The 11,328-nt window shown below is 45.4% G+C and overlaps 2 protein-coding genes and 1 long non-coding RNA gene across 3 annotated transcripts; all 3 read right to left on the reverse strand.

Annotated features, from left to right (window-relative positions):
- Positions 1-333: 333 nt before the first annotated feature.
- LOC114440933 (nuclear factor 7, brain-like) lies at positions 334-2,299 on the reverse strand. Its single transcript, XM_028413605.1, has one exon. It carries the CDS (start codon positions 2,160-2,162, stop codon positions 744-746), a length of 1,419 nt encoding a protein of 472 aa, XP_028269406.1. The 5' UTR covers positions 2,163-2,299; the 3' UTR covers positions 334-743.
- Positions 2,300-6,327: 4,028 nt separating this feature from the next.
- Positions 6,328-7,474, reverse strand: LOC114440963 (uncharacterized). The gene is made up of 3 exons (XR_003671229.1): positions 6,804-7,474; positions 6,548-6,732; positions 6,328-6,461 (listed from the first exon to the last, which is right to left on the reverse strand). It is a non-coding gene; the product is annotated as an uncharacterized LOC114440963 (long non-coding RNA).
- Positions 7,475-9,658: 2,184 nt separating this feature from the next.
- LOC114440938 (nuclear factor 7, brain-like) lies at positions 9,659-11,324 on the reverse strand. Its single transcript, XM_028413618.1, has one exon. It carries the CDS (start codon positions 11,203-11,205, stop codon positions 9,799-9,801), a length of 1,407 nt encoding a protein of 468 aa, XP_028269419.1. The 5' UTR covers positions 11,206-11,324; the 3' UTR covers positions 9,659-9,798.
- Positions 11,325-11,328: the final 4 nt, after the last annotated feature.

Consider the following 11,328-nt stretch of genomic DNA (forward strand, 5'->3'; position numbering starts at 1 on the left):
CCATTTGGTTCATGGTGTGTCAAATGCATACAAGTGTGTGTGATGTTTTGCAAAAAGTGTGAAGCTGACAATGTGCTTACAGTTGTGCAAATCTAGGCCTGTGTTATGCTCCTTGAGTGTTGGGTTTTTTATTGTGGGAAAGTTTTAATTTTAGTGTGTAAGCAATTGAAAAAACTGTAAACAAGAGCCTGCACTTTGTCTGGTTCTAATCTATGCAGCTGATCACCAGCAGATGGCGACATGCTCCTTTACTCCAGTTAGACCGTAACAACCTGCAAACCACAGAAACATGTCAGATCAACATTTCTACACATCAACCATGAACATGAGTCAAACATTCAACAAAATCCACTTTATTTCAAAATAAAACAGGAAACCAGATGAAGTAAAAAGATGAATCATGACAGAGAAAACTGCTCAAATATCAGCAAATACAGCAGAAAACAGAAAAGCATGGATCAATAATATCAAAAACAGGAGTTCAACATCTGAATCAAAGAAAACAAATAAATCATTGATCTTTAAATCAATGATTTCCAGGAAGGATTTCATGTTGTTGCTGCTGGTTTCCATGGAAACAATCAAAGAAAATAATAACTACATGATATCATTGATTTCTGACAGCACAGACAGATGGATTCAATATTTCTGTGACACTCCACAACAAATCAACTCTGCTGCTCAACAACATCAAAATCAAAAAGTGGAATTATCCTCACATCTCTGAACATCTCAGAGAAACCTCAGACTGACACTTTGATATCAGTGGTTTTTGAACCAGCAGACTTTCTAATATTAAAATATGGGAGGAGTTTCTCAGTGAAAGTGTCTATGTGAGTGTAGATGTGAGTCATGTCTTCAGAGTTGTAGAAGGACACCTCCCCCCTGTCATAGTCCAGCTGGACTCCGATCCTCTGGAGACTCTTCTGAACTGTGACATTCTTATCACCATTATTGTATTTTCCACTGCGATGTGTTAAACACCAGATTCCATATTCTGGTGAAAGAAATAATTTTCCCTTTCTATCAACTGACTCTTTAGCTAAACCAACAGTCCAGTCAGGATGATCTCCCACCTCCACCTCCCAGCTGTGTTTCCCTGAGCTGAAGCCCTCAGAGCCTAAAACATCAATATATTTAGTGTATCTCTCTGGATTATCAGGAAGTTTCTGCCATGTGTCTCCACATCTCACACTGGTCAGATCATCAGACAGATAGAGCCATCTGTTAGCAGTGTTTGGGTCCAGAATGACAGGACTGAAGTGGACCTTGTCCTTCATCTTCTCCCAGACTCTGAAGGACAGGTTGCCCAGGTGTTTGGCCACATCTATCAGTGCTCCTGAGACCAGCTGTGGATCTGACAGTGAGCTCTGGGCTCTGGCTCTGCTCTGAGTGTCTTTATAACTGCTGAGGAATGACACCTGCTGTTTCTGCAGCTCTTCTTCAACAGCACAGATGCTGTCTGACAGAGAGGACATCTGCTGCTGAATCCTCTTCATCTCTCTGCTCATAGTCTTCCTCTTCTGCTCCTCTTCCTCCCTCAGAGCTGCCAGTCTGGACTCCTCTTCCTCTTTCAGGAACTGGTGGAGCTTGTTGAACTCTGCTCTGATCTGCGTCTCTGTGGACAACAGCTGCTTCTTGACGTGTTGAGACATTTCATTGTATGTGTCCTCCACTTGTTTGTATTTGTCCCTCTTGTCCTGCAGAGACTTTAAGTCAGATCTCAGCTGCTCCTTCAGGTCTCTGACTGCTTGTTCTACAGGAACCACTTTGTGAGTCTGGTGCAGAGAAAACTCACAGACAGGACACACAGCTCTCTGCTCGTCCTCACAGAACAAATAAGGTACCTCTGAGTGTTTATCACAGACCACCTCCTCCTTCTTCTTCACTTCCTTCTTTTCTCCTTCCTCAGTTGAACTGCTAGTCTTCCTCCCAGCAAACGAGTCAGCCAGTTCCTTCAGAGTGAAATTAATTCCTGGATGATCCTTTGAGGATCTTCTTTTACAGATGGGACAGTTTTTGTTTTTAGTTTGTTCCCAGAATTTCTGCAGGCAGCTTGAACAGAAGCTGTGGCTGCAGCTCAGAGTCACAGGATCTCTGAAAGTCTCTGAGCACACAAAGCAGCTCAGGAGACTTTCAACAGCAGCAATCTTCTCAGCCATTTGTTGTAGAAGTTCTTTCAACAGTCAGACTCACCAGTTTAAAGTCACTTTTCCAGTTAAAATCCTCCTAAACCGTCTTTGTCAGCAGAGATCTCACACCCTGTGATGGCGTCTCAGCTCTGTTCATAAATCTTCTTTCACTTTCTTTAACATGTCACAACATTAAATGTTGTTTTATTTGTGTCCAGCAGATGGCGTCATGTCGTTATCAGGCTTATGACAGGTGAACTGAATAACACTGATTATCTTCATCATGGCAGCTGTTAGTGGGATTTATTTGGCTGCAGCTTCTTGAAGGTTTCCTGAGCTGCTGTGTGTGCACAAAACTTTTAGCATGTTACCAGCAGGAAAAATGTAAAAAAAGAATTATGAAATATCAACCTGTTCTCTCCTCACTTTCATTCACTCATGTAGGTTTAAAGATCTTGTAGGCTGGTCTTGATTATTGTCTCTCATTTCCACCTGTTGACTGATCCATTTGCACAACAGCAGCTGAAACTGATCCACATGACTGACCTGGAGTTCCCTTTATGTTTCTGAGCAGTGCATCTCCTCTAAAGACGCCATGTTTAATCCTTCTTTGCTTATAAAGAAGAATTTAAAGTCTGTGTTTGGACAAGTCTGGAGAACGGGCAGGCCAGTCCATAGCATCAATGCCTTCATCATGCAGGAACTGCTGACACACTTTAGCCACATGAGGCCTAGCATTGTCATCATCAGAAGGAAGGAACCTGATGGCATCAGTCCACGGGTGCTGAAGAACTGTTCCAGCCAGCTGTGTGGAGTACTGCAGCATCTGTTCATCTTCAGAGGATTCCAGTGCTATGGAAGACATCCTGTCTGGTCCCAGTGCCAAAGAAGAACTATCCTGTGGCACCAAATGACTACAGGCCAATAGCACTGACCTCACATGTTAGGAAGGTCATGAAGTGGCTGGTGCTGTCTCACCTCAGACCCCTGGTTAGCCCTTTCCAAGACCCACTGCAGTTTGCATATCAGCCCGAGGTCGGGGTTGATGATGCAGTGACATATCTCCTGCAGAGGGCTTACTCCTCCCTGGACAGAGTGAACACCACAGTGCGGGTCATGTTCTTTCACTTCTCTTCTGCCTTTAACCATCCAGCCGAGACTGTTGAGGATTAAGCTAGAGAAGATGCAGGTGGATGCTCCCCTAGTCTCGTGGATTGAGGACTACCTGACAGGCCGACCACAGTTTGTGAGACTGCAGAGCTGTGTGTCTGACACCCTGACCAGCAACACTGGGGCCCCTCAAGGAACTGTGCTGTCTCCCTTTCTATTCAGCACCCACACAGCTGACTTCCAGTACTGCTCTGAGACGTGTCACCTTCAGAAGTACTCGGATGACACAGCCATAGTTGGTTGTGTGGAGAACAGAAGGGAGGATGAGTACAGGGGCCTTGTGGAGTGTTTTGTCAGGTGGTGTGGAGAGAGTCACCTGCAGCTGAACGTGGCCAAGACAAAGGAGAAGGTGGTGGACTACAGCAGGGATAAGCCCCGCCCTCCCCAGTCTGCATCAGTGGGAAAGATGTAGACATAGTCTTATCTTACAAAGTTCCTGGGTGTCCAACTGGAGTGGTCCACAAACACTGAGGCTGTGTACAAGAAGGGCATGAGCAGACTGTACTTCCTGAGGAGACTCAGGTTCTTCAATGTCTGCAGCAAGATGCTCCACATGTTCTACCAGTCTGTCATGGCGAGCACCATCTTCTTTGCTGTGGTGTGCTGGGGATCAGGCATTAAAGCAAAGGACGCCAACAGACTGGACAAACTCATCAAAAATGTCAATCATGGACAATCCCTCCCACCCTCTCCACAACACTGTGGACAGACTGAGAAGCAGCTTCAGCAACAGACTCCTGCTGCCCCGCAGCTCTAAGGAACGGTACAGGAAGTCATTCCTGCCATCCTCCATCAGACTGTATAACTCCTCTGTGACTGTCAGAGCTGTGCTCACTAACTCGCATGATCACAGGTGCATTTCAAACTACTCGTCTACTACCTTGTGTTTATTGTTTTTTGATATGCTGCTGCTACAACTTAATTTCCCCACAAGGATTAATAAGGTATCTTACTATCTATCTATCTATCTATCTATCTATCTATCTATCTATCTATCTATCTATCTATCTATCTATCTATCTATCTATCTATCTATCTATCTATCTATCTATCTATCTATCTATCTATCTATCTATCTATCCCAGGGCCCACTGCACCAGCATATGGTATTACAATGGGGGAGGATCTCATCCCAGGACTTAATGGCAGTCATGGTACCTCTGGCTAGCACATGGAGGGCTGTGCCTCCAAAGAAATGTCTCCCAACACCATTACTGACCCACCACCAAACCGGTCTGGAGGATGTTGCAGGCAGCAGAACGTTCTCCGCGGCGTCTCCAGACTCTGTCACGTCTGTCACATGTGCTCAGTGTGAACCGGCTCTCATCCGTGAAGAGCACAGGGTGCCAATGGTGAACCTGCCAATCTTGATGTTCTCTCCCCACTTCTGGACGTCGGGCCCTCATACCACCCTCATGGAGCCTGTTTCTGACAGTCTGAGCAGAAACATGCATATTTCAATCATGAGAGACTCAGCGAACTGAATGAGAAATATTTATTAAGTACAAAGTTTGAATGTGCATTGGTGTCCTAGACCCCGTTGTAAAGACCACATCCGAAAAGAGGGAAAAACACAAGAGGAGAGGCCGCTGGATCAGAAGATCCCCCTGGGGTCTAGACCTGGTGGTGGTGGAGAGCTGGAGGGCAGGAGATAGGAGGCCTGAACTGGCGTGGATCTGGTGGTGCTTGGGGTGGAGGAGGGTTGCCGGGTTCGATCAGAAGACAGCTGGAGAGGAGGAGATGGAGACTTTTAAATTTCGTGCTAAGCTGTGATTGGTCAGAAGAGGGACGGAAAGCGACAGCTGATTGGTGAGGGAGGTGCTTTCTATTAAGCACCCGACTAAGAGAGGGGAAGAGAGGGATAGAAGGAGAGAGATTAGGAAGTGGATAGGGATAAATGGTGAATGATGGGAAACAGAGTCTTCCTGATTGAACTTATGCTAAGAGCTACATTAGTGGTCTGCTGGAGGTCATGTTGCAGGGCTCTGGCAGTGCTCCTCCTGCTCCTCCTTGCACAAAGGAGGAGGTAGCGGACCTGCTTCTGGGTTGTTGCCCTCCTACGGCCCCCTCCACGTCTCCTGGTGTACTGGCCTGTCTCCTGGTGTCTCCTCCATGCTCTGGACACTGTGCTGACAGACACAGCAAACCTTCTTGCCACAGCTCTCATTGATGTGCCATCCTGGATGAGCTGCACTGCATCTGAGCTACTTCTGTAGTTGTAGACACCACCTCATGCTACCTCTAGGGGTGAGAGCACTGACAAAATGCAAAAGTGATCAAACATCAGGCAGAAAGGATGAGAGCAGAGAAATGGTCTGTGGTCAGCACCAGCAGAACCTCTCCTTTATAGGGCCTGTCTTGATAACTGCCTCTCATTTCCACCTGTCGTCTGTTCCATTTGCACAACAGCAGCTGAACCTGATTCACAATCAGTGTTGATCCTAACTGGACAGGCTGATTTCACAGAAGTGTGATGGACTTGGAGTTACATTGTGTTGTTGATGTGTTCCCTTTATTACTTTGAGCAGTGTGTTATTTAAAGCAACAACTATGGAGAAACTGCTCACTGGGTCCCCCTACAGTCTGATGAACGCTATTGTCTGCTACAACTGTGGTAACGTTTATCTACACACACATTTGTTGACCAGCAGCCAAACACACCGACAAACTCCTTCAAAGCTGGAGCTGTGTGCTCACACATGTCATCAGGACTATCATCAATCAGCTAGCATGTTAGCTTCCAGCTAGCATTCAATTTTACTGACTGGTTCAACAGTCACCACCACCTCTGGTTACAGATGGGACATGCGCTGTAAAGCAGGGACATGTTGTAGTCCTTTTTAGGTCCAGGTCCCTACCTGAACCACAAAGTGCCCTAGTGCCAGTGTAGGTGATATGAACGCTCTCGAGCAAAGATGGAGGCGTCATTAAATCTTTTGTGAGCTCATGTATCATCAGAGTGATTTTTATAAACACAGTTTGGAGGCTGAAAGACTCCATAGTGTTGCTTTAAGAGTGATAATGTGCAGATTCAAGACAAAACAGATGGTTTGATTCAGTCCTGACCTCTGACCCCAGGAGGATGTTGGGTCATCAGGACTGCTGCTGCATCCCCATGTGGAGGAGGCTTCAATGTGCAGAGTGGATGGAGAGATGAGCCTGTCAGGAACAAACATGGTGTAGACATTAAAACACATTGAAAAGACAACGGAAACACAGCTTTGTGGGAAAAGGCCAATTCTTACCCTTATATCAGAGAGGAGCCTTGAGCTGGTGAGGAGGAGGCTGAAGAGCTTAAAGGAGGTTCAGACCAGGTTTGAGTGAGGACTGGATCTGAAGATCCCAGATATGGATTCTTTTGGAACACTTCAGGATTTCCTTCAGGAAGGGGGCATGGGGCTTTGGAGGAGGCTTGGACTGAGAGACGAGCCTGTCAGGAACAAACATGGTTTAGATTCCAGAAAGAGACACAGCGGCTTAATGAAAGGGACTCACACCTACCCCTACACCAGACTGAAGGCTTCTCTCTAACTATGGCAGCAGAGGAAGTGGAGGAGCTGGAGACTGCAAACTAACAACAGCCATGTTTGTCTGTACAGACAATATGAGGATGGCAGGTTTGTTGTGGATTCAGCAGGCAGTGGGCTGAGGACGGATGGAGAGAGGGCAGCACTCACTGGAGGATGGAGAGGCAGGGTGTTATCCTGGCAGAGGAGGAGGAGGAGGAGGAGAAGATGCTACACACTGGTTGAGTTAAGCTGTCAGAGGATGTAACAGTGTGAGGAGGGACAAACAATGACAGCTGGTCATTGAACGAGTGATGAGAGCCTAAGATGTAGGTCTGGCTCTGTGAGGTTTTCTCAGAGAATCTTGTTGAAGTGAAGTCAAACCCTCAGGAGGATTTGTATGGAGGCAGCAGGCAGAGGACTGAGGGATGAGAATATGGATGTTGTTCTGCAGGTGGACGGTGTGAGACTATTGGACGGATCAAGGAAGGAGCAGGCTGAGGTTTTCCTCCAAGACTCGTGGTGGAAGGTGAGGAACAGGGCGTGGTGTCATCGCAGGAAGACGGCCCGTTTAAAGACAGGGTGACATCACAGACAGAGAAAACTATTAAAACAGACATAAAAATAACTAAAGCAAGAAGAAAATCTAACAAAACAGGCATGAAAAACTACAACAGGCCTGACACAGCACTAAAACAGGCATGAAAAACTACAACAGGCCTGACAAAGCACAAAGGAAGTCCTTAAAAACTACACAAACACTTAGAAGAGCTGTTCTGCACACATGTGACACAGTTAACAAATGAAGTAAACTCCACAGGTGAGAATCATGTTTGAGACAGACTGAGTGCATCAACATGTCATCACACACACTCACATGTCGATGATGATGATGGTGATGATGATGATGATGATGATGAAGATGATGATGATGATGATGATGATGATGATGAGGTTCTCTTTGTGAGTGATGAGGATGGACAGGAGCAGGAACATCAGAGGAGGGACAGCTCAGGTTGTTTTGGAGACAAAGACAGAGAGGACAGACTGAGATGGTTTGGACATGTGCAGAGGAGGGATAGTGGTTATATTGGTAGAAGGATGCTGGAAATGGAGGCGACAAGATCAAGAGGAAGGCCGATGAGGAGATAAATGGATGAAGAGGACATGAAGGTAGCTGGTGTGAGAGGAGAGGATGAGTTAGGAGGAAACAGATGATTTGCCGTGGCGCCCCCTGATGGGAACAGCTGGAAGTAGATGAAGATGATTAAATACAGTTTTTTACAATTGCTTAGGCACAATTTTAAAAACAAGGCTCATTTTGTCAAAACCCTAAATTCACACATCTACACACACAAGTAGCAGAGCATGTCAGATCTTTTGCAAAATGAAACACTTAATTCAAAACTGTACAATCATTTACCAAAAGCCCATTTTGGAACCATATGGCACACACATGGTTCATAACATCCACATCTGTTTGAACCACTTACAAACTGCTGTGCTCAATCTGAAACACTTGGAACATTTCTACCTTTCTGATGACACAGTCTGGGTTTGATTGTTTTTCCTCTTTTTTGAGATATTGTTAAAGAGCATGAACCTTCCACCGCCATGCTGAAAAGAACTCCTCCATGGGGTTTAGGAAGGGGGAGTATGGTGGAAGGTACTGAACTGTAAATTGTGGGTGTTGATGAAACCAGTTTTGGACCGGAGCGGAACGATGGAAAGCTACATTGTCCCAGACGACAATGTGTTGCATCTGGTCTCTTTGGTTTGCTGCTGTGATCATATTTTTGTACTCTGTCTACAAATGTAAGAATGAGGTCAGTGTTGTAAGGACCCAAGTTGGCGTGGCGGTGGAGGACCCCATTCTGTGTAATGGCAGCACAAAGGGTAGTGTCACCCCCTCGGTGCCCTGGTACATTGACAATAGCCCTGTGGCCAGTGATGGTTCTGCCCCTTCTTCTCACTGTTGTCAGGTTGAATCCATCCTCATCAGTGTATATAAACTCATGCGGGACTTCGTCCACATCATTTGCAAAACTCTGTGAAATACAGCAAAACATCACATTGTGTAATCAATATACTGTAGGTCTGCTATACAGTAAAATGACATGTACTGTAAAAAGGTTATGTGCAGTACACAATGCTACAGTCAGTGAACAAAACATACCAACACATATTCACACCTGATCGGTGTGTGTACGATTAAGCACCAGTGTGTGTGCACACCTGGTGGCTGTGCTTAACCATTTGGTTCGTGGGGTGTCAAATGCATACAAGTGTGTGTAATGTTTTGCAAAAAGTGTGAAGCTGACAATGTGCTTACAGTTGTGCAAATCTAGGCCTGTGTTTTGCTCCTTGAGTGTTGGGTTTTTTTATTGTGGGAAAGTTTTAATTTTAGTGCAACTGAAAAAACTGTAAATAAGAGGCTGCACTTTGTCTGGTTCTAATCCATGCAGCTGATCACCAGCAGATGGCGACATGCTCCTTTACTCCAGTTAGACTGTAACAACCTGCAAACCACAGAAACATGTCAGATCAACATTTCTACACATCAACCGTGAACATGAATCAAACATTCAACAAAATCCACTTTATTTCAAAATAAAACAGGAAACCAGATGAAGTAAAAAGATGAATCATGACAGAGAAAACTGCTCAAATATCAGCAAATACAGCAGAAAACAGAAAAGCATGGATCAATAATATCAAAAACAGGAGTTCAACATCTGAATCAAAGAAAACAAATAAATCATTGATCTTTGAATCAATGATTTCCAGGAAGGATTTCATGTTGTTGCTGCTGGTTTCCATGGAAACAATCAAAGAAAATAATAACTACATGACATCAATGATTTCTGACAGCACAGACAGATGGATTCAATATTTCTGTGACACTCCACAACAAATCAACTCTGCTGCTCAACAACATCAAAATCAAAAAGTGGAATTATCCTCACATCTCTGAACATCTCAGAGAAACCTCAGACTGACACTTTGATATCAGTGGTTGTTGAACCAGCAGACGGTCCAACACAAAAATATGGGAGGAGTTTCTCAGTGAAAGTGTCTCTGTGAGTGTAGATGTGAGTCATGTCTTCAGAGTTGTAGAAGGACACCTCCCCCCTGTCATAGTCCAGCTGGACTCTGATCCTCTGGAGACTCTTCTGAACTGTGACAGTCTTACCATCACTATTAGTGTATTTTCCATCACCATGCCATAAACACCAGATTCCAAATTTTGGTGAAGGATATCTCACTCCCTTTCTATCAACTGACTCTTTAGCTAAACCAACATTCCAGCGAGGATGATCTCCCACCTCCACCTCCCAGCTGTGTTTCCCTGAGCTGAAGCCCTCAGAGCCTAAAACATTAGTATATTTAGTGTGTCTCTCTGGATTATCAGGAAGTTTCTGCCATGTGTCTCCACATCTCACACTGGTCAGATCATCAGACAGATGGAGACATCTGTTAGCAGTGTTTGGGTCCAGAATGACAGGACTGAAGTGGACCTTGTCCTCCATCTTCTCCCAGACTCTGAAGGACAGGTTGCCCAGGTGTTTGGCCACATCTATCAGTGCTCCTGAGACCAGCTGTGGATCTGACAGTGAGCTCTGGGCTCTGGCTCTGCTCTGAGTGTCTTTATAACTGCTGAGGAATGACACCTGCTGTTTCTGCAGCTCTTCTTCAACAGCAGAGATGCTGTCTGACAGAGAGGACATCTGCTGCTGAATCCTCTTCATCTCTCTGCTCAGAGTCTCCCCCTTCTGCTCCTCTTCCTCCCTCAGAGCTGCCAGTCTGGACTCCTCTTCCTCTTTCAGGAACTGGTGGAGCTTGTTGAACTCTGCTCTGATCTGCATCTCTGTGGACAACAGCTGCTTCTTGACGTGTTGAGACATTTCATTGTATGTGTCCTCCACTTGTTTGTATTTGTCCCTCTTGTCCTGCAGAGACTTTAAGTCAGATCTCAGCTGCTCCTTCAGGTCTCTGACTGCTTGTTCTACAGGAACCACTTTGTGAGTCTGGTGCAGAGAAAACTCACAGACAGGACACACAGCTCTCTGCTCGTCCTCACAGAACATTCTAGTCTCTTCTGGGTGTTTACTACACACCACCTCCTCCTTCGTTTCTTTCACTCTCTCTGATGATTCAGGTTTCTGTCTCCCAGCAAACGAGTCAGCCAGTTCCTTCAGAGTGAAATTAACTCCTGTACCTTCCTTTGATGATCTTCTTTTACAGATGGGACAGTTTTTGTTTTTAGTTTGTTCCCAGAATTTCTGCAGGCAGCTTGAACAGAAGCTGTGGCTGCAGCTCAGAGTCACAGGATCTCTGAAAGTCTCTGAGCACACATGGCAGCTCAGGTAGTTTTCAAAAAGAGCTCTCTCAGCCATTTATTCTAGAAGTTCTTTCAACAGTCAGACTCACCAGTTTAAAGTCACTTTTCCAGTTAAAATCCTCCTAAACCGTCTTTGTCAGCAGAGATCTCACACCCTGTGATGGCGTCTCAGCTCTGT

Source organism: Parambassis ranga, chromosome 9 (assembly GCF_900634625.1).
Source record: "Parambassis ranga chromosome 9, fParRan2.1, whole genome shotgun sequence".
In the NCBI taxonomy this organism is placed as follows: domain Eukaryota; kingdom Metazoa; phylum Chordata; class Actinopteri; family Ambassidae; genus Parambassis; species Parambassis ranga.